This window comes from Sarcophilus harrisii, chromosome 1 (genome assembly GCF_902635505.1).
Source record: "Sarcophilus harrisii chromosome 1, mSarHar1.11, whole genome shotgun sequence".
NCBI lineage: Eukaryota > Metazoa > Chordata > Mammalia > Dasyuromorphia > Dasyuridae > Sarcophilus > Sarcophilus harrisii.
The window spans coordinates 502,424,702-502,448,932 of NC_045426.1; the positions used below are offsets into that span (position 1 = coordinate 502,424,702).

At 36.2% G+C, this 24,231-nt stretch overlaps 1 protein-coding gene across 8 annotated transcripts in view; it reads left to right on the top strand.

The window, feature by feature from the left end:
• The first annotated feature begins 755 nt into the window (after positions 1-755).
• PTPRM (protein tyrosine phosphatase receptor type M) overlaps positions 756-24,231 on the top strand; it is a 936,902-nt gene continuing 913,426 nt past the window's right edge. For all 8 annotated transcript variants that reach the window (XM_031953603.1, XM_031953648.1, XM_031953697.1 and 5 more), the window contains exon 1: positions 756-963. In XM_031953603.1, the coding sequence (XP_031809463.1) occupies positions 891-963 (73 nt within the window). In that variant the 5' untranslated portion in view covers positions 756-890. The remainder of the gene's footprint in view (positions 964-24,231) is intronic.

Here is a 24,231-nt window from a genome sequence, read left to right on the forward strand (position 1 = left end):
CAGGAAAAGGAAAAGAGGGGCGGAAAATTCATTTCCCCGCGCTTCTCCCGCGCGCGAGGCTCGCAGGCGGCCCAGCCACAGCTGCCTGGGCTGCTGGGGTCCCCGGGCGACAGCCGCGCTCGCAGACGCTTCTGCTGGCCCGGTGGAAGCGCCCTGGGAGAGAGCGGCGCGCCGCGGAGGGGAGGGAGGGAGCCCGCGAGTGGGGGTCCGGGGAAGGCTCCTGCCGAAGAAGGGTGGCTCTGGTCCTGCCCGGCTCGGCCCGGCCCGGTCCGCACACGCCCTCTAGTGGGGCAGCCGCGGCGCCGGCGAGCCTGGGCGTGACGTGGGAGCTCTCTTTAGCCTGCCTGCCGGGGGCACCGCGAGCCAGTTGGGGAGAAATAGGCGAGCGCGGACGGAGGAGCCCCGGCAGCTCGGCGCGCCCGGGAGGCGAGGGGCCCGGCGCGCAGGGGGAGTTCCGCGCTGCCCGGGCAGCAGCGGCGGCAGGCTGTGGGGGAGTGCTCAGAGAGGCAAGTGCACGGTCACGGCCACGGCCGCCGCTCGGCCGCTGCCAGAGCCCCGCGCCGAGGAACCGAGGGCAAGGCAGCAAGAGCTGCCGGAGCCAGCCGCGGGAGGCTTTTTGACACCCCGAGTGCCTCCACCCAAGTGCCCCCGAAAGAAGAGCAAAGAAGCGGTCTGGGGGACTAGGGGCAGGGGGGGAGGTCGGAGGACCCTCTCTACCCCTTGCCCCGGGAGTCGCGGAGTTCCAGACTTCTGCAACTGTTTGCACTTTTTTCTTTCCCTCCTTTCTCTCTCTCTTCTAAAACAAGCTACCCCCACGCCCCCGTCTCACGTCCTCCCGGTCTCCCCACGCACCGGGCAGCTTTTGGGGGGCCCGGCCCGGAGTCAGCGAAATGGGGCGAGCTGGAACTTGGCTGGCGACTTTAGTTGGACTTTTGCTAACTGCCGGAGGGGAGACATTCTCAGGTAAGAAAAGGTCTGGCTTTTTGGTTGTTGTTTGGCTTTATTGTTGTTGTTTTTTTCATGAGTCCCGGAGCTTGGGGACAGGATGCTCCGTGTGTGTGTGTGTGTGTGTGTGTGTGTGTGTGTGTATGGGGGGACAATCCTTGGGTAGTCTGCAGTTTCCGGGAGAGTGGGAGAATGGGGGAGTATGAGTGTTTCAGCTCGGGGAGAAGAGAGAGCAAGGCGAAGCTCTGGGCATGATGCCTTTTCCGTTAGACGGGCTGGGTTGTGCTTGTGGAGGAAGGGAAGGAAAGGAGGAGTGGGGGAGGCCGGGAACGGAGGAAACCCAGCAAACTTGAGAGAGCCTCCGGCCCAAGCTGAGCCTCTCCAAAACAAGGAGTTTCTTTCCAGGAGTACCTTGCCCCTCCCCAGCTCTTTTTTTCCTTAAAGACACTAAGGGGGCAAGCACACGCTCTGCCTCGGGAACATAAACAACAACGGAAACTTTTTTTTTTTTTGAAGAAAAGTTTGAAATTGCAAGAAGGAGGACATCGGGGGTTAAGTTTATGTGCGTTCCCCTCTGATCACAGTGCACACTGTCTGGGGCAGGAGTCGCTCAGACTTACTGGGCTGGCGGCACGCTTTGCTCAGCTGGGATTTGGCAGCCAGCTGGCTGCTGCTGGGGGTGGGGGTGGAGGAACCCAGTCTTTACCTCCGCCCCTTCCCCCCTTTCCCGGGCCCCGAGCAGCATCGGGCAAGGCTGCTGCCGCGTGTCGGCCTTGGGAAAGGAAAACGGAAACTTCATCTGTATTCGAGAGGATTGGAAATCTTCGGGAGTTTGGGAAGCAGGCAGACTACTCATCCATGCCCTATCCTAATCCCCCAGACTCTAGAAGAGGCAGCAATCTGATGGGCTGCTTCCACTGTTGACCATTCTCTTCTGCCCCATCACCCAGTTAAATAGTGTTTCACTAGCCAGATGACAGCTGACCTATGTCAGGGTATGCTGATCTCCAGGGAACTTGCTAGCCGAGAGGAGAAATTGCTTATGTTACTATTCCTCCTGATCTGATAGGTGTATGATCCCCACGCCTCCCGTCAACCCCCACACTCCAACACACACCCAGGAGCAGGTTCCAGTCCCGTATTTGTATATGGACTTAACCTCCAGAGATCATCTAGAAGCTACTGGTGGAAGCATTTAGACTTCATGGTTTCACATGGGTTTTCTTAAGTCCTACATTTATCATTTAAAGTGTCCCAAACTAAATTCACATACAGTAACACTTGGGTTATCCTTTCCTAGCTTTGCTGTCTTCCCTACCCCTTCCTGTCCACCTTAGAGAAATCCATGACTGACTTGAGACTTTGATTTTTAAAATGGTTTATAAGTTTAATTGGTGGGAATGAGTACTACTTTTTATGAGGGCAACTTCAGTCCCAAAAAGCACATTTTTAGCAATTGCAGACACCTGAGTTTCTTTGCATCATTGATCTTTTGGAGATTATCAATCAGGTTTTGGGTTTGCTAAGAGTTGGTCTCTAATGCACATTGCTGGTATATAGTCAATTCCCTTGACCATAGTTGGCAGGCAAGGAGAAGTTGTAGCTGAGTTTCAGGGAGTTTTGCTGATCTGTGCTTTCTTTTCCTTCAAAACAAAAACAGCTTTCCCTCCTCCTCCCCCATCTTCTTAAACAGTGAAATGTCCTTTTTCTAAGTGTTTTTCCTTTAAGATTCTGATAATTGTAGATATTCTGAAAGCATATAACAGAATGATACATTGTCATGAGATTGGGAGTTGATGCAAAGTTCTGGTCACCATTAGTACCACTAATTAGGTCACCACTAGTAAACTGCAGAGGGCTTTCCCATTTATTAAGATCCATAATTTCCCCGAATGTGATTTGTTTAAAGTTAAGCCACAGCAAATGTAAGTTAAGTGGATTTTAAAATTGGATACATGAAAGGTGTTGCTATTTATACAACATTTAGGTTTGTTTGTTTTTTTAAGTGGCCACTACTGTCAGTTTTCTTTCCTTGACTGGTACCTCAAGTAAACTCCTTAAACTGAAATAATCAGAGGTATTACATTGGAGGGGTAATTTTTTTGTTTGTTTGTTTTTTAAGAAATGTTACTTTTAGTTTTTCTTTTGGGGGTTAATAGCTATGTACTATACTTGTTGACATGTAGTTTTGTTGTGAAAGCCAGAATTCTGCTTAAATATAATTTTGGAACAAATGGGGAAATTAAGAGTGTGATATACATATGTTGATTATATGTATGCAACTATATTTAAAGTGAATATGTTTTAGAAATGATTTCACTTGTAGTGCTCTCTTATGACATTTAATTTTGACTACTTTTAGCACTTTGGGTGGTAATATTCTTTGGATTTCTTCATTGGTATATCATCTAGTGCTTTGGAGAAGGATGTAAGATTTGAGATTTGAGCTAGGAGAGAGTTTAGAGATCATCTAGTCCAACCCTGCCATTCTACAAATTGAAAACATTTAGTGCCTTGCCCAAAGTCAGATAGGTAACAAGCTGACCCAGAATTTGAACTCGGGCCTTCTGATTCTAAATCCAATTCTTTTCCCAATGTGCTGTTTTTTGGGAAAGTCAATGAAAATAACTATTTTGAAATCCTGATAGACCACATTTTATCTAAAATGACATTAACTGGCTTCTTTCTATCATACATGGACATACCTTGTTGAGGTAGTTATATAAGCTCCTTGAAGTCAGGAACTATATCTTACATATCTTTGCATGTTCTGCAACACCAGTTACATAGTGTCTTTCTCGCAGTAGGTATACAATAAACATTTGCTGCCTATGAATAATAATAATCTCCAAATGCTTGTAAAAGTTATTTAGATTATCCACTGGTTAAGAGAGATGAGCAGTGAGAGTGGTGGTATAATGCTTTTTCAAGTTATGCTTGGTTTACATTTTTATTTCCATCTGAATGAATTATTTTTTAAAATTTGTGCACTCAAAATCTCATATTTTATATATTTAATAAGAGATAACAATACCTAAACACGTAAACAAGGTTTTGGAAGGCTGTCATATGGAGCTAAGATTTCAGAATGGGAAACTTTTTCATCAAAATCCCATAATGTCTTCTACAATCAGCTGGATATTGGTCCAGAAATGATATCACTCAAATGATAGAAGAATAGATTGTTTCACAATGAGGTGCTAAAACATACCAGAAAAATATTTTAAAATAATTAGAATTTTAATCCCTGAAGATGTTGTCTTATGTAAATATTTTACTTTTAGAAGCCTTTTCATTGTGCCCTACACAAATAACAGGATTTTGCTTGGTTTCCCAAGCTTTTGCTGCTCTTGAAAACAGATTACTGAAAGTATACATAGCCAAGAAATAAGGAGTAAATAGAAACTCTTCTGCTTTTATGTGAAATTCTGTTTTTCAGTTTGAGAAACCAAATAGTTGGTAACATAATTTCTCTTTCACTCAGTGCTTTTTGAAAAGCTATAAGTGCGGTCTATTCTGGACTTCTCTTATTAGATCTATTAGATAATAAGTCTTTTGTTTAACTTTGTCAAATAAAAAGAAACAGAACACTGTTTTAGCAATAGTATTTTGAGAATATCTATATATTGTATAACATCTAACAGTTTTAGGGGAAAAATGCTAATGAAAATACAACTTTTTAATTGCACAAAGTTATTTGGAAGTTTAAAGGCTTTGCTTTTTGTTTTGTATTATTAGGTAATTGAAATCACATAGCTGCTATTGTGTTATCTATTGCTAATACTAGATTTATATTGTTTTGGTGTAGCAAGTTTAAAATAGTGAACATAAAAATAATGTGCTAGGAAACAAGTATAACTTTTCTCAGCATAAAGTATAAAAACAATAATTGTTGATCATCACAATTATATACATATATGTATATATGACATAATAATGTCATATATCTATGACATCTATAAAAACAATAATTTTTGAACAATGTAAGTTTTATCATTTTTTATATTAAACAATAATATTTTGGTTTGGAGTATGATCTAGGACAAGTCTTTTGAACTCCATTTGCCTTCACTATAACATAAAAGTTCTGAATTATATGGTCTCTGAGGTTTCTTTCATGTCTAGTTCTAAAACAGAAGTTAGTTTATTGTAATTTTGGCATTTTGGTGACGACTTTTAAAAAGGCAGATGCTGTCATGTAAATTTTTTCCCCCAGTACCATGAGAGAAATTTATAATAAACTAAGAAATGAGATAATTTTGGAATGTCATTGATAGTGGAGAAATGCTTTATGAATAATTATTAATAAAAATAAAAGATACCATGTGCTTTGTTATTGACAAAGCATTGTCTTCATCCCTGCAGGGGAGCTTATGCAGATCCTAAGAATTAGGAAAATAAGTTTTGGACAGATGAAGTGACTTTTCCATAGTTACAGAGCTAGTGTCATCCCTAGGTTGTCCTTGGACTAGGTCCTCAGACCCCCAAAGTGACCTATTATGTGACATTGCTATTTCCCTTTTATTGTTTGTTTCTCTTTTACACAAAGTTATCTTGATTGATACACTGGGATATAAATCATGTGGAGAGAGAAAAACTTATGTTGAAGGGCTAAATAATTTAAGCAATAAAAGGAAATGTTCCATTTTATTAGTAGTGTCATAACATGGTGGTACAAATAATGTGCAAAATTTAATTTGAGGGATTATGTGATTTAGAGTTGGAAGGTGTTTGAAAGTGATTTAGTCTGATCTTCATATTTTGCAGATACAGAAACTGAGGCCCAGAGAGATTAAGGCACTTGACAAGTCTCATTTTGATACCAAAAGTCTGTATTTGAATCCAAATCCTCTGACTCCAAAATTTATATACCACAACCCACAAAAAGACTTCCTTTAAAACGATCCTTAAGATTTCAACATATGCAAAAAACTAGTGAGAAATTCTTAGCCCTTTTCAAAACTGTCAGGGACTTCAAATATCAGAAATAGGAAAAAAAGCCATGGAAAAGAGCCCATAAGAAAGCACACCCTTTTTCACTTAAATTCTTATATTGCACAGATTTTTCAGCCAAGTCATCAGAAAAACCTGAGTAGAAGAACAGTGTAAGAAGAAAAAAAAGTGGGAATTGGTGTTAGGGTGTGGAAGAGGAAACTTTTAGTCATTTACTTCCTTAGAATCATGGCTATGTCTATGGATACCACAGCTAAGGCAAAGGCATAATTAAGGGAGAGAACAAAAAAAGGGGGGGGAGGATAGATGGATAAATGATGGGAGAGGAGTGATTTAAATAAAACAATATATGTAATATGTGTTAGGAAATAGCATAAAACTCTTAAAAAGGACTTTATAAATATTGTGTCATTTGTTCTTCATAGCAACCCTGAGATATAGGTGGTTTAAGCAGTATTATTCCTGTTTCACAGAGAGAGAAAGTAATATTCTAGCTGGGGTTTGTTTTGACTATAACTGATATAGGACAAAGCAGTTTGATTCCACGATGGTCATTTAGTGACTCCAATTACCTTCTAGGCCTAACTAATATTTTGATTATCTTTTATCTTTACATTTCAGTAAGGACAGAAGTCATCAGTAAATTATTATTTATGAAATACCTATTATGTGTTGATGAAATAAATAATGGTATGAGTCAAACAGGATTTAAAATTTCAAAATATACATCATCATTGTTGTTGTTTATTTTCAGTTTTCTTGGCAAAGATACTTTGCCTTTTTCTTCTCCGGCTCTTTTTTTCCAGGACAGAAAACTGAAGCACATGGGATTAAGTGACTTGCCCAGAGTCACACAGCAATTAGTGTCTGAGGCTGGATTCAAACTTAAGATGAGTCTTTCTCACTTCAGGCCTAGGATTCTATCCACTGAGCCATTTAGGTGCCCTCATCATCATAGCATCTCTCTATTAAAGAAATATTGGCAGAGGAAGTAATGATAAAATTCATCCATTCCTCTCAACTCTTGAACAAAAATTTCTCATAGCAGTAGTACCAATGCTGTATGTGATGCTTCTATGATTGTTGGACTACTGCAGACTTTGCAAAGTCATCAGTTGTGGCAGATTTTAAGATAATAACTATATCTTGAGAAAATATTGGATTATTACAGGCTTTAGTCAGTGCTTAAGGAAATCATTTTCTCTCCTGTTATTAATATGTCCTAATATAATTTCAGCCATAACATTGATAGTAATAATTGTACATTGTGACCAGGATGATGGATATTTACTGTAGCATACATAGTTGTTGATACTTCCTAGTAAACTTATGATAAATATGCTTTTCAAAACACTTAGAATGTTTTTTAAAGGTCTGTATACCCATAATTCTAGAAGCTTTCAAACTGCGGATCTTTTTTAGTAGAGAAATGGAAAATTATAGATACAGCAAATGGGATCTTATAATTGAATTGTATTGTAGAATGATGAGTTTTAGTTATTTGCATTTTTAAGTTAGCATTTACGTTCAATGATATTTTTATATCTATTATATATTATTGCATATAATATATAAATGTAGCAAAACATATTTTTCCCCTATAGTTGATCAGACTGCCTTTTTTTCTAACTTTTAATTAAATGGAGGTGAATATCATTTCACTGAACAGATTTTTTGAAAGTTTAATTCCTAATTATTATTATTTAGACATGCTTTCCTTTAAACACAGCTAGCAGTTGAATTCCTTTTCCTCCTGCTGTGATCTGTTGCTGATCACTAGGTGTAGCTGCATCTCCAAATCCACTGCTCTAAGCCAAGAAATACATGGTATTATATATACACACACGGAGCTTACTGGGCTAGGTTCACTTGCAGTCCAAGGAATCTAAAGTATTTAGTATTTTCTTAACCATATAATATCTTGATGTGCTTGCATGAGTTTCTTTGAGGGCACATAAATTTTAACTCTTTATTGTACAATAATAATTTTTTTCATGGAATAGATTTTGATGGAATTTAGATTTGGCCCAATGACAACTTTAGAACAGAGTACTAGAGTTTCTGTGGTAATGGACTACTAGGATTTTTTTTTTTTGACATTTGATATGTTGCTGCTGGTTTATATATAGCAGTTGTAACTGGGAAGGATTATATAGGTTTGCCAACTAAGTGAGGTTACATGTTAACCTCATTAGTCTAGCCTGTAGTGTGCCTGAACAAAATTCAAGTAATGCCTGGCTATTTTAAAACACATTAGTTTTTACTTGGATTGATTTAAATTTAGATTTATTTAACCATTATTTAAGGATCTACAGTGTGTGTGTGTGTGTGTGTGTGTGTGTGTGTGTGTGTGTTGGGAGTGGCAAACAGAAATAAGACACTATTGTTGTTTTTTAGTTGTTTTGTTCTTGTCTGATTCTTTGTAACCCCCACTTGGGATTTCCTTGGCAAAGGGACTGGAGTGGTTCACCATTTCCTTCTCCAGCTAATTTTACAGACAAGGAAACTGAGGTGAACGGGGTAAAGTGACTTTCCTAGAGTTATACAGCTAGTGTCTGAGGCCCAGATTTTGAACTGAGGATATGAGTCTTCCTGACTCCAGGCCTGACACTCTATCCACTGTGCCCACCTAGCCCCTCCGTTGACATTCTATAGATTATAGGGTTCTATTATGGGCGATTTAATACTTAGATGATTCTGTGATCTCATAACTGTGACCATTCTAACAGTGAAGACTATAATATCTCCAAGCTTTCTTGTAGTCTGATATTCTTGACCATTTCCTTGCACAAATTCCCCTTAAGTCCCCATCAATGAGTTTACTCTTAATGATTTAGAAAACATTCTAGTTAAGTAAAAACATTTAATAACATATCATAGTTTTGTAAATAAGAACAAAACATTTTCTTTGAACTTGATCCCACTCTTAGAGATACAGAGGTTTTCAGTAGAAAGCAATTAATCAGCAAGTATTTATTAATTGCCTGTTATATGCTATGCTACATGCTGGGATAAGGGGACCAAATATGAACTAGTTCCTGTCTTCAAAGAGCATACATTCAATTGGAGAGACATTATGTATAAATATCCTATATATATATATATATTATATATATTTATACATGCAGTGGGTACAGGGTAAAATGTTTCAGGATGAAAGAGGATCAGGAAAGGTTTTGTATAGAAAGTTTCAATTGAACAGAATTTTGAAAGAAATGAAGATGGAAGATGATGATAGAAGAGATGGAAAGTAGATAGGAGTGAATTCCAGACAAATTAAAGTTAGTGAAGAAGTTTCGTGGGTCAGAGATGTAGTATTATATATGAGGATCCTCAAGGAAGCTGGTTTTGCCAGATTGGGAAGGGGACACACACAGGGCAAGTGACATAAATGTTTGGGAATTATATGTAGCCAGGATATTCTAATAGAGGGCCATATGTATAGTGTATGTGTGAACAGGACAGAGAAAGGGGCAACTCATAACTTCAGTGATCCAGAGCTGCCTTTGTTTTCTAGTAAAATTATTTACTACTTTTTTCTGGGTCTTCTCTGTGAAGATAGAGTAGATATATCATATCTTTAATCCAGCTAATCTTCATCTATCTTCAGTATCCCCTTAATAGCCTGTCCAACAACTACAAGGTGATCTGTGGTTAGTTAGTAAGCCCTCTCTCCTAGAAGAAAGGGCCACAGTTTTACCCATCAGTTTGTTCATCCAATTCCATCATTCCACTTATGTGGTGAATAAGTTTCTCCTGGATATAGAAGATAGTTCCATCTTTCAGCCATCCACTATGTAATTCTCCTTCAAAAGCCGTCTGCTCATCGGTAGTAAAGGATGATTAGACTTGGGTTACTTTTGGTCTTTGGATGTTTTCTCTTCTGACTCCACGCAACTCATGGGCTTGTGGTCAAAAACCCATTTTACTTCTTGGTTCTAATCCTGTCACAGTAGCCGGGGCAATTATTCCCAGGGCTCTACTTCCTCTAATAATGAAAGTTGCTGCATCAACCATCCCTTTTAATGTTCCCCATCCTTATGCATATCACAAGGTCTGATGATCTGTGCCTTCCTTCCTAAGGCAACTAATAACAGGCTGATCTGGCTCTGATTTTTCTGTACCTGTTTATATTAAATTCCGTCAATATTCCTTGACACATATAACAACAAATCAACAAGCATTAATTAGATACTATATTTCTAGTACTATGCTAGGCACTGGGCATGTAAACACAAGGAATGAAGCAATTTCTGTTCTCAAAGAGTTTTCATTCCAGCAAAAATAATTTGCATTGACCCTCTCAATAATATCATGCAAAGTGGCACATGACAGGGAGATATAAACTGGCTACAGATGGCAGGAGTGTGCATAGTAAATATTTAACAATAGACTTTCAATTTAAAAAATGCATGCATAATACAGCCTTGATTTAATATGTATCATTAACATTTTTTCTATTACTTTCTTAGGTCTAGAAAGTGAACAAAACAACCACTTGTAATAGTTTGTTGATTTTTTTGAATTATAAATGTTGACAGTGAAATTTAACACTTGGATTCTTGAATTAGTACCAGCTGGTTCCAGGATATATATTGTAGTCATAGAGGGTGTTCAGCAAAGAGGCCAGTGGGAAAGGGATTCTCTATACAGGTGAAATTTTTCCAGATGCCCCATTAGCAGATGAAATCACACTGATTGTATCAAGAGTCTCCAGAGTGAGAGCCATAATAATTTTTAAAATATGTACATAAATAAGTGAAACATAAGGCAGAATGTGAAAGTGCAATAAGATGCAATGAATAAACTAAGGAAATTCAAAGGATGCCTACATAAGTGTCTGGGACATTAGGTAAAGCTTTATGGAAAAAAAGTATTTTAAAATGAATGAGATTAGGGCAAACATAGCTGCAGGGAAGCAAGGGTATAATGATAGCAAAACACAAGACATGTTTGGACGATGGGAAGAACTTTAATTATAGCATGATATGAACAAAGAGCAGTAGTTGGTTTGGAAAGATAAGTTTGGGCTAGATTATAGATGGTGAGCCTTGAATGCCAGGCTAAGGACTCTGGACGTGACAACAATAGGGTGTAGAAGCTCTTGAATGTTGTGCAACTGTGCTCATTTTAATCCAATTCATGTAGGAGTCAAGACATCACCCAGTGATGGCATTAGTTCTTTTTAGAAACAAAGGATAAACAACAATAGACTGAAAAATAGAACCATAGAATGGGAAGGACTTAAATTTACTGCTGAGAAAACTGAAGCCTAAAAGGGTGAGGTTTCTTGTCCAAAGTCACACAAGTGCCAAAGCTGTGATCTGAACCTGTATTTTCTGACCAAACCCAGCATTTTTTCCATAGGGAAACTACTAAAGATTTTTAAACATGAGAATTCCATGAGAGCTGTATGTACTTTAGGATGGACACAGTGACTAGCACATGATAGGTACTTAATAAAGGCATATAAAAGACACTTAAAAATGCTTGTTAATTGGCACTTAATAAATGTTTGCTTATAGATTGCCATCATAGTGGAAGGGACCAGTTATTAGATACATATATACTGGTTAGAATAATATTATAGTAGTTCATTTGCTTATAATCAGGGCTTGAACTAAGATGATGTTGGTGGGAGAAAGTAAAATTGATATAATTTTGAGAATGAATTCAAGGAGTAAGGGATAGAGAAAGAATAACACTTTGGGTTAAAGCCTGGATTACACAGTAAATGGCAACCATAAAATAGAAATAAATAAATCAAAAGAAGAAATGGGTTTTAGGAAATATGTTTGATTTGAAGTATGCTGATTTTAAAGCATTAGTGAAATATCCAGGTGAAGATGTCCAATAGACAGTTGCCAGCTACTTCTGACTTAGGAGTAATTATCACTAGAGTTGTGGCACCCCTGAGATCTGGAAAATCCCCATAAAATATTTTGGACCTTCCTTCATACCAGAGGAGAAGTCTGATTTGGGTTTTTCTCCTTTTTCTTTTATGGGATGTTTACAGTACTTTATTGTAAATTTGGGGTTAAGTATTTGTTCATAGACTGCATTATATAATACTATAAGTATATTTGATGCACTTCTGAGTTTCTAAACGTTTTCTGTATCCTCTGCTAATGTCTTCATGTACTGTCTTTAACTTCCACAAAACCTCCCCAAATCTCCATTTAATTTTTTATGCCGAGTCAAGATATATGGAAACCAAGATGGGGAAAATGTGGATGACAGTAGTGTGTTAGCATATTTTAAGGGCATGCATGTGCCAGTAAAAGAAACTTTATCGTCCCAAGGGCACCTCTAGGCAGTTCTACCTTCTTCGAGGTGGGAACTACAATATGCAGAGTGTAGAACTGGGACTGGCTACCTTCTAGTAAGAAAATCTAATTCTGTCATTTGCAGAACAAGAGTGTGGATTTGAGTAGTTTAAGAAAAAGAGGAGCAAATGCAATGTGAGTGAATGTACTCTTGCGGTCTGAGGAAGTCCCAAGTTTCTCTATTGGATTTCCCTAAAATATTTGAATCAGCAGACATCCTGGTAGACTGTCTGTCTGCATTCCCTGTGGAAAGAGCACCCTGATTGTATCTATCCGAGTCTGTCAGAGTAAATGACACAGGAATTCAGGGCACCAGTATTTACCATGGAGTGTTCAGTGTTAGTCTACACAAGTCTGAGTTTCTTTCCCATCCCTAATTCTTTGTTAGCATACCCTAATTGAGGAGTTCCTTTTATAGGCTAAAACATAAGATACAGACAAGTGAAAGCTCAACCCTGAACCTTAGAAAGAGGTAAATTTGGGTTTATTAGGGAAAAGTGGTATATTCAGTGAGGGTTAGAATGGGAAATGAGAGTACAGGAAGGTTGAGGGCAGGAATCTTAGGGAAAAGCATCATGTGGAGGGTGAAGGAATAAGCTCCTGAAAAGTTTAGTGACTTGGAAAGCAAGGGAGGAGACAGCTGCAAGAGAGATGGAGTAATCAATGATGTCAGAAGTTACAGAGAGACAGAGCTAAGAACTCAGAAGCAGCAAGTGAATTTGTTAATCATTGGTGACTTTGAAGGAGAAAGAATAGAATGGTGGTGAGAAATTAGGAAATGGAGGTGGTGAATGTAAGCCATTTTGAGGGGTTTGGCTAAGAAAGGGGGGAGAGAGTTGGAGAGACAAAGAAAGGGAGAGGAAGGAGAAGAGGGAAGGAGGGGGATAGAGAAAGACAGAAACAGAGTAATAGTTTTTGTTGGGAGTGGCCAATAGAAGAGAATGATTAGCTCTGCAAAGGAAGAGTTACTCTTCTTCTTCCTCTAAGGGAAGAAATCAGTGAAAAATACAGATAAATTTGGAGAGAAATGAGGAGGGAAATGAAGTTGCAGTAGTTTCCCAAGGTAAAAGCATGCAGGGAAGGTATGGATTTGGATTTTGATTCTGCTGTGTGCTAGCTCTGTGACCTTAAATCACTTGAAACCAAAGCTGTCTTCTCTTCTGTTAAATGAGAATAATAATACCTGCACTATTTACCTCACAGGATACTTATGAGAATGAAATGAGATAATGGATATACAGCATTTTCTTAAGTTTAAAGTGTTGTATAAAATGGGGGTGTTTTTGTAGAGCTGGGTACTTGACAGACAAAAGAAAAAGACTTGAGTAGGAAACCTCATCTTCCTTTGAAAGAAAAAAAAGCCATTTTTTTTCCTTTCCCAAGGATAAAACAGTTAAAGTTGTTTTGTTTTGTTTTTTTAAAACCTTAAACAGTAAAATTAGAACTAAGCTGAGAAGATGAATTGATGAGAGACCAGAGGAAGGTCTCATCACTTTATAATGACCCATTGCTAATTAATGACCTTTTCTTAATTAAGGAGACAGACTGATAACCTCTAAGGTTTAAAAGGGAAGGAAAAAAAAGATTATTTGGGATATTTAGAATCTCTAGGGAGAGGGAGTGAAAGACTTGTCAAAATTGATATACGGTATTTCAGTCTCCCTGGGAAGAGAAGACTACTGTTTAACAAAATAATTTAATTCAAAATGCAATGATCCAAGTGGAGGCAAAGCATTTACTATTTATGGACCACAAAGTATAAAAGCTTATAAAGCGTCAGTTTGTTTTCAGATGAGTGAATATTCATTTTAATCTTATTTTCCTGTTCAATATATAGGAAGTAGATTTATTATGTACACTGCAAAGCATATGTATTTAGTTCCGTTTATTATTAGCTCAAGTTGGAAATGCTTTGTCTTGAGACTTCACTTCTCAGCCTAGTAAGTAGATGGGGAATGAGAGGCCTTTATTACCCACAGGTGTGTTGCTGTTAACAGTAATGACATGTAGAAAGTACACTGTATCCCAATCTTTTTAAACCCCCTTTTATGTTGATTACATTAGGCCTCATTTCAGAGAAATGAGTTTAGAACATCTTCTTATCTAAAATAAATGATTAGATTTGATTAAAATACAAATAAATGCTTTAAATATCCTGCCTTTGAAATAAACACAGATATAAATCAAATAGTTGATGCTTCTTTTTCTTCCTTTTTGTCCCATTATTTTTTTCTCTTTTCTAAATAATATAAATTCTCTCAAAAATAACTTGTGGATTTCATTCATCATTTAAGCACTAGCCCTGCATAGTAACTATCCCTTAAAGGAGATGCAGAAATGAATAAAACATATGACTTGCCCTTAAAGAATTTATATGGTAGGAAGGACAGGTTATACCTTTAACCTATTGTAAGCATTTTACACACACACACACACACACACACACACACACACACACACACACAATGTACTTATATATTATATATATATACACATATTTATGTATATATATGCATATATATTCATTCCCAGTTTTTCATGACTAGAAATACTTTCAAAATGGGAAATCACATTTGTAATTGTAGTTGTTAATTATTATGATACTCAGCAATCTTATCATAATGCTATTCGACAAGCCACAGATTGTATTCTGGGGGGCTTTAGTTACTATAGTAATAATAAAAATAAAAAACGATAATAATGGTAATTATAATGATAATAGTAAGGTATCTTTAATGATGATATACATCTGATTCTTTTTTTTAAATTTCTGATATGAAGTAAAATCCATTTTGTAACATTACAAACACCTTTATAGTGATTCTGTTATGTTCAGCAATGCCTCATTTATCCAGTCACGGAATAAGGTATTCCACACAAATAAACTTTCCTTATAATACTGTAAGTGCCAAAATTTGGGGAAAAAATGACCACTTTTTGATGGAAATAATTTAAAATATAATATAGTCTTCACTTCCTAGTGAATAGAGATTGCTGTGTATTTATGACTCAGGATCTTTTCTTTTTTTCCCTTGATATTAAACTGTCAGCTGCTGTTTCATCTAATCCCAATGTGCCTGCCTCTAACAGCCTCCTAACCCTTATACTTTCTAGTCTACTGCTTTTAATTTGTGGGCAAAGAAACTCTATAACCAAGCTTGTTTAGAGATGTATGTTAAATCATTAAGATTGCTGCTGAAGAACTGAGAGCCGAAGGAGTAAAATGTGTGCTTAGTACAGGATTTTGTTATAGCTATTTCAGCTATTCTCATGGCCTTTTTACTTTTGAGTGACTGCAATTTTAGGCCTCTCCAATTTGGCTCCAGTCCATTTTTTTAAACTTCATTTCATATTACTTCCCTTTATGTACTCTGTGTTCCAGACCACAGATTGTTCCCTGAACTTGTCCTGTATTTCCTTGACCTTACCCACTTCTGCAAACTAGTCCTAATACCTAGAATGGGTTCCTCCTGTATCTCTCTTTTAAAAATATTCATTTTAATATACATTGTTTTCTGAATCCTGTTGGGAGAGAAAAATTGGAACAAAAGGGAAAAATCATGGGAGGGGGGAAAACAGAAAAAAAAGAAGTGAACATAGCATGTGTTGATTTGTATTCAATCTCCATAGTTCCTTTTCTGAATGCAGATGACATTTTTCTGACCAAAGTCTATTGGGATTGCTTTGGATCACTGAACCACTAAGAAGAATCAAGTTTTTCATAAGTGATCATTGCACATTCTTGCTGTTATCTGTACAATGTATCCCTGGTTCTGCTTGTTTCTCTCAGCATCTGTTTATGTAAATCTTTCCAGGTCCTTCTAAAATCAGCTTGTTTATCATTTTTGGAGAACAATAATATTCTATTATCTTCATATACCACAGCTTATTTAGCCATTCCCCAATCGATTAACATTTACTCATTTTCCAATTTTTTTGTTACCACAAAAAGCTGCTACAAACATTTTTGTACACGTGGGTCCTTTCCCCTCCTTTATGATTTCCTTGGGATACAGACCCAATAATGGCACTGTTAGGTCAAAGGGTATGCAGTTTTATAGCCCTTTGGGAATAGTTCCAGATTCTCTTGAATGGTTGGATCAGTTCATAACACCACCAACAATGCATAAGTACCCCAGTTTTCCCACATCCCCTCCAATATTTATCATTATCTTTTCCTGTCATCTTAGCCAGTCTTCAAGATGTGATATGGAACCTTAGATTGTTTTAATTTTCATTTCTCTAATCAATAGTGATTTAGAGTATTTTTTTCATATGACTATAGATAGCTTTAATTTCATCATCTGAAAATTGGCTGTTCATATCTTTAACCATTAATCAATTGGGGAATGGCATGTATTCTTATAAATTTGAACAATCCTTTATATCTTTTAGAAATGAGACCTTTTTCAGAAACACTGGCTGTAAAGATTTTCCCTAATTTGTAGTTCCCTTTTAAACTTGTTTCTGTTGGTTTTGTTTGTGTAAAAACTTTTTAATTAATGTAATCAAAATTGTCCATTTTGCCTTTCATTTATGCTCTTTATTTCTTCTTTGGTTTCCTCCATCCCTTCTTTAAAGATCTGATAGATAAATTATCCCTTGCTCTCCTAATTTGTTTATGGTATCATCCTTTTTACCTAAATTATGTATACATTTTGACCTTATTTTGGTATGGGACTATTCCTCTTCTTAAGAGCACTGATCCAGAACTAGAAGACCCCAGAAGCTATTCCACACCCTCTATTTTACAGATGAGAAAACTGAAATAGAAATTTTTCTTCTTTTAAGGCCCTATGAAATTTCCTTTAAAAACTCTTTAAAATTGAAAGTGATCATTTTTCTCTCTGTCAAATTTCCCTATTAACTTGATAGGAATCTTTCCTTTGTGTCTATCACATTCTCCCTTGTTGCTTGAATACATGTGTCTCCTATTGCATTAGATTATGAGGTTCTTGAGATCCTAAATCAGGGTAGCTTTTTTTTTTTTCATTTTTACATGTCCAATGCCTCTGAGACAAGCTACAGAGCATACTATTGGAATAGTTGAGGCAAGAAGTGGCAAATATCTGAAAGAAATTGATGACTGAGAATAGAGAGATATTATGGAGGTGGAAACAAAATTGAAGAACTGCATAAATATGAGACAGAGAGAAGAGAGGATGAATTTGAGTGACTCATTGGAAGCTTCTTGGTACCTTTTATAGAAACAGGAAAATTTTGGAAGGATTTTGGGAAAAAGATAATAGGGTTTTGTTTTAAACATGCTTAGTTATAAACATCTGTGTGACTTCATTCCAATGTGAGAAAACTAAATATCAAAATGCAAAATGCTGTAGTTTCAGAGTCTTCTCTCTATATATTATGATGTCTTTGTAATTTCCTGTATTTAGCATCTGAATATCTGACTAAGTTGAAAGGTGTAAAACCTCATGTAAATCTATTGCCCATGCATGTTAGTGGTCTCCCGGGTAAACACTGGGGCTGCTACTAAGGTCAGTAGTAATTTATTTTAAAATCCCTAGCTCCAGGTAGGAGTGTGTAGGCCTTTATGGTTTGATGTTAATTACCCTCAGTAGAACAAAATGCATTTCCTTTGAGATTCTACCAAAACATATAACTCAGAGCATATATGTCTACACTCATGGGGTAGAACAAAACAATACAAAAAGGCAGTGCTTGATTGAATTTATGTAATTATATCATGGGAAGGAGACCTGGGTGGCCCATAAGTCTGCAGGAAGTATGTGAATTGATTATTCATTTTATAAATTCTCAAAGTTGATGTGGGAGAATCAGATGTAGACCGTACTCAGACAAATTCAAATTCTTTACGGAATGGATTATTAAGATTTTTATATGTGTTTTTTTATATTGTGAGTCTGAGATGTAAAATTTTTTTTTGTCAGGCTATGGTTCTGTATTTTGGAAGTCAAACGAAAGGTATTAGGAGGTATGCTGTTATTTACACAGAAACTTGTATAAAATCAACCTGTCAACTTAAACTTGTTAAGCACAGAAAAATGGCATTGGATTAGAAATCAGTAGAACTGCATTTTATTTCCAGCCCAAACATAGTGATATCAGGCAAGTCACTTCTAGGCTTCATTTTCATTGTCTGTTAAAAAGAAAAAAAAAGAAGTGTGTTTAAAAGTCTTTTTTGTTGTTGTTTTGGCTTAAATGTTCAATGATTCTGTGAAACTGAGGGCATATCTTATGCTTTTCTGTGGAGTTCAGTGTATGACGTTCACTTGACTTTGCTACTTATTTCATTACTATTTTATTTTGCAAGGTTATCTGCTAGCTAGAGAGAACATTTATCAAGGGCTTAGTGCTTGTTGGGAAAGTTCACTCGGGGGCATGCTGAGGAGGATGCTGAAGACCTGAGCCTGCCAGGGCAAGATAAGGTGAAAGCTTACTTATCCGAGCCAGAGGACCAAAGGACAAGACGAGGGGTGGAGTTCAAGGTTCTCTCATTTGCCTTATAGTCACTTTTTATAATAATCATAATATACATTCATAGAACACTTTGTTTTAAAAAAATCTAAATTATATTATTGCATTTGATCCCCACAACAAATCTGTGTTGTATTCAAAAGGCAAATAGTGTTAGCTATATTTTTTGTAGGGGTGGAAATTGAGTCTGGGATAGGTTCAGTGTAGTGATTTGCCTAAAGTCATGCTAATAAGTGGCAAAGTTGGGACTCATTCAGATAGTCTGACTCCTAAGTCCAATACGTTTCAACACCCTGCTTTTTAAAGTCTCCCTATGGGAACAGGTACTGTTGTGGCAGGTGATCTGCCATCTGCCACTTGGGCACATTTCTTTAATTCTCTGGACTTACCCACATGCAAAATGTCGGGACTAGAATTAAAAGGACTCTAATGTCCCGTTTATATATTTGTGATTCTGTGATCTCCACCTTTTATTATTAATGCTTTAGTCTCTTTAGAACATATAGTTATCATGTGATTCTTTTGGAAAATGTTGATTGCATATGGTGACTAGAACATCTTCCCATTGAGTAGTACCACTGTTGTAGAGGATCCCAAGTAGATCTCTAATAGTATCCCAGTAATTCTTTTTTTAAACCTTTAATAATTTAAATGCATTAAGACTTTTGAGGCATCCTGCATTTATTGTTATTGAGTTACATACTTTTGGATGATGGAGAGCAGAATGAGACATTTTCAACAATGATGATTCTTCTATTTTAAAACTACTCTTTATTGATAGTTTTGCCAAGATGCATATCTTAAGTCAGACAGTATAATAAGACAAAATGAATGTACTGTTAGATTTATATAAATCATGACATTTGGGAGAAGGGGTGGGGGGAAGAAAGGAAAAAAGGTGGAACAAAAGGATTTGCAACTGTCAATGTTGAAAAATTACCTATGCATATATCTTGTAAATAAAAAGCTATAATAAAAATTAAATTAAATTAAATTAAAAAAAGATTAATATAGGTCAAAAAGTACATTTGCCTCTCTAGATGCTAGTTGGTGCACTTGAGACAGGTAATAATGTGAAGCTGTACTTGTATGATACCTAAGGTCTAACTATTAAGAAAAGAGTTGGTTATGTTTTGGAAATGAAAAAAGTAAAAGTCTTATTTAGGTAGTATTAGGTAAGTGTACCATGAAGGATGAAGTGGTAAAAAGAGAGCATTATCTGTGTCTGAACAAATTTTACCTTGGAAAAAACGATAAATAAGTTAGAGCAAAGTTTAAGGAAAATCATCTATCAAGTATATTTAAGTACAGACCAAATTCAAATGCCATGTATCATTGATTTTTTTTTCTTGTCATTCTCCTAGACTTTATTGGAACTAAGTAAAAGCAACTTTTGTTGTGTGTGTAGAGCTTTATCTGCACTCATGAGGTAAATTAAAACAAAATTTTAAAAAATACTGATTGAATTTCAGGCCTTAGTTCTGATTTAGTCATTAATACTTGATTCTTCTCTTTGCTATCAAACTTATCCAAAACTCTTAGTTACCATGCTACTTAAATTACTTTAGCTCAACTATCTTTTTTTTTTCTTTTTATTTAATAGCCTTTATTTACAGGATATATGCATGGGCAACTTTACAGCATTAACAATTGCCAAACCTCTTGTTCCAATTTTTCACCTCTTACCCCCCCACCCCCTCCCCTAGATGGCAGGATGACCAGTAGATGTTAAATATATTAAAATATAAATTAGATACACAATAAGTATACATGACCAAAACGTTATTTTGCTGTACAAAAAGAATCAGACTCTGAAATATTGTACAATTAGCTTGTGAAGGAAATCAGAAATGCAGGTGTGCATAAATATAGGGATTGGGAATTCAATGTAATGGTTTTTAGTCATCTCCCAGAGTTCTTTTTCTGGGCATAGCTGGTTCAGTTCATTACTGCTCCATTGGAAATGATTAGCTCAACTATCTTTTGACGTGTGTATTGTTGATCTTAGATACCTAAATATTTTTTTCAGGGACATAATTTTCCCCCACATAGTTGCTCTTTGCTTTCTAGTTTTTTTGCTCTCTGTTACGTCTAGAAAAGGCATCAAAACAGTGAAGGACATATCCAATATGAGTCCTCTTTGGTGATTTTGCTGAAATTGGGAACAGGTTCTCTGGCAAGAATTCTTCCTTTCCCGTTCTAGTTGGTATCCTCTTCCCAACTAATCACTTGATTTTGGTAGCATTCATTTTTTATAGAATGACTAAGGATATGTAATTAAATAACTACAGGATGCCAGAAGTTTTTTAGCCTGGCGTCTTGAAACCACTTAAAACCACACCTGATATCTTCAACAGAATTTCAGGTCTAAAGTCAGGAAGACCTGAGTTCAAATGTAGCCTTAAACCATAGCTGTGTGATCCTGGGTGTCACTTAACCCTGTTTGCCACAACTTCTTCATTTGTAAAATGAACTGGAGAAAGAAATGTCAAATTACTCTAGTGTCCTTGCAAGGAGAAAAAGACAAAACAAAATAAACAAACAAAAAAAGGTAAATGGGGTCACAAAGATTTGGATATGACTGAAACAACTGAACAACAACATGTGACCTTGGACAAATCACTTAATCTCAGCTTCAGTTTCCTTATTTGCAAAATGGGGATCATAATAGCAACTCAAGATTGTTGAGACTATTAAATGATATAATTATGTCAAAAGTACTTTTTTAAAGTACTTAGCAAATTCGTGACCCAGAGAAGGTTATGTAAATGTTTTCATCATAGAGAAGCAGAGGGATAGTAAAAAGAACACTGGTCTGGGAGTTAATCTTACCTCTTCTAACTAGCTCTGAAATTGTGGGCCAGTAATCTGTTTTCTAGATTTTAGTGAGATTAGAGGCTTGGACTAGTTAGTTTCAACTCTAAAATCCTTTGTAAGAGAAACATTTTTAAATAAAAGTTACATTGCAAGTTTTTCCCCCTCACATAACCCAATAATAAAAACTGTCTAGAAACAGATCCCATGACTTTGTTTACAGATATATACCAGCATTTTCTAACTTTAAATCTGAAGGTTTTGTTTTTTGTTTTTTAGAATGTTTAACCTAATTATAAGTCAACTGTCCTACTTTCAGTGGAAAAAGAAAAGCAACCTATCATTCATCAATTATTCACTATTTTTCACATAATTCATTATTTCTCCTTAATACTTTTCTCCCTACTGGGAGATTACTGGGGACTTCTTTTAAGTTAAACTCCTTGAAGTTTTTTCCTTACAGGTACTCTTTAACAAATGTTTAGTTATTTTTGATCCTTTCTAGTCTTGATCTTTTCTAACCTTTCAATATATGAATATATATAGTGTTATTCTTTAAGTGAAGCCATCCCCACCCCTTATACTTTTTAAAATTGGCATAAAGAGGGGCAGCTAGTTAGTGTAGTGGATAGAGGGCCAACCCTGAAGTTAGGAGGACCTGAGTTCAAATTTGACCTCAGACACTTAAAACTTCCTGGCTGTGTGACTCTGAGGAAGTCACTTAACCTCAATTGTCTCAGAAAATAAAAAAAAAAAAAAAAAAAAAAAAAAGATAGTATAAAGACTAGGAAAAAAATCCTCCTCAAGGGTTATTTGGTAAGGTCCATTCATTTTCTAAAAATAAATGCATAGATTAAAATGGAATGGGAATAAAGTGAATAATCTTTGCCTTTAAAATCAGCAAGACCTTCTAAAAGAAAAGAAAAGCTGTGTCTCAGATGGGCAGCAATGTTCCCCTGAAGAAAGTAATTTAAGCAGGGCCTGAGGGCCTGAGGAAGAACCCAGCAGTGATCTATGGAGGAAGGGAAAGTACGTTTTCACTTGCCTTGTTTGAAGGAGTCCATAATCTCAGTAAGAAATCACTTCCATAGAGAAACTGTGAAGATAACCATACAATCTGGTAGAACGAGGTTTGAATAAGGAACCAGGAGAGATCTAACTTTAAAACAACATATATCATATTTAATAGAAGAGCTTAAGAGAGCATAGACAAGTCTGAATTCTAGAGGCTGTTTTGGGTTTTTTGTGAAAAAAAAAAAGTGAAAAATTGATGGACAGACAATAGGCTACTTTTCTTTTTCCACTGAAAGCAGGAAAACTAGTATTTGACTTAGACTTATGTTAAACATTCTTTAAAAACAGATCTTCTGATTCAAAGTTTAAAAATATTGATATAAATCTCTAAAGAAAGTTATGGGATCTCTTCTAAAAACTTTATATTGTTCTCTCATTTTCAATTATGTCTGACTCTTTGTGATCCCACTTGCAGTTTTCTTGATAGAGATACTGCAATGGTTTGTCATTTTCTTCTCCAACTCATTTCACAAATGTGGAAACTGAGGCAAACAGTGTTAAGTGGCTAGCTTAGGTCATACAGTGAGGAAAAGTTTTTGACCATATTTGAACTCAGGTCTTCCATACTCCTTTCTCTTTGCCTCTACCCTCTATACCACTTAGCTGCCTTTGATTTCTTTTAGAAAATGGAAAATGTTGGGTAATATGGTTACTAATACTTATAGTATCTACTTAACGGGACTGTTGTTAGGACCGAATGATCATAATAGCTAATCTTGATATAATACTATATTATCACTTTTTTGATCTTTTTATATTCTTAATACTTAGAAGGGTGCCTGACATATAGTAGGCACTTAAAAATGATAGTTAACAGAACTGATAGTCCTTTAAGGCAATATTCTATATGATATATAGAGAATGTTACTGTTTGATCCTGAGTACAGTTGCTATAAGTATTACTAATCAACATTTGCCATTTTAGAGATAAGAAAACTGAAGCTAATATAGTAAGAGAATTGTATATAATGTATTTCATATATGATATAAGTATATGTATGTTTATATATGCCACTTATATATCAATATTACATGCTATATTTTATACATATATTACAGGTATATTATATAATACTATCTTATATAAATCACATGTAATAGTTACATCTACAATATTATACAGACATTTATATATATCATATATAATGCAAATTTTTATACATATTACATGAATCATAGATACATATAATATACATTGTAATATTCTTATATTGAACAATATACATATATTATACATATATACTTATGATATAGTACTTTATATATATATATATATATATACCATATATAATTCTACTTATACTGCAAAACTGAGAATGGCATTCTGGAATGTCCTTCTAATCCCTAGCTCAACCATAGAAAAAGTAGGAAGCCTTTTACTCAAGAAGAAAAGTGGACCTGAGAGCAGTCAAAAGAAAAGCTTAAGAATTAAGACTGAAGACAGAAAGAAAATGTATTCATTCTGTGCATCCAGCTCAGGGGTAGAAAAGAGACTGAAATCTATAAATAAGAGACTATTTTTCCTCTTCCTTAAGCACAGTGCTTGCTCTGATTAAACACAAGGGCCAAAGTATTCTCATTACAGTAGGGGAAGGATCTTAGAAATTCAGAGGAAAAACCTTAGCTAAATTTTTGGCTAGAAGCTCATGTTGTCTGCTTGGCA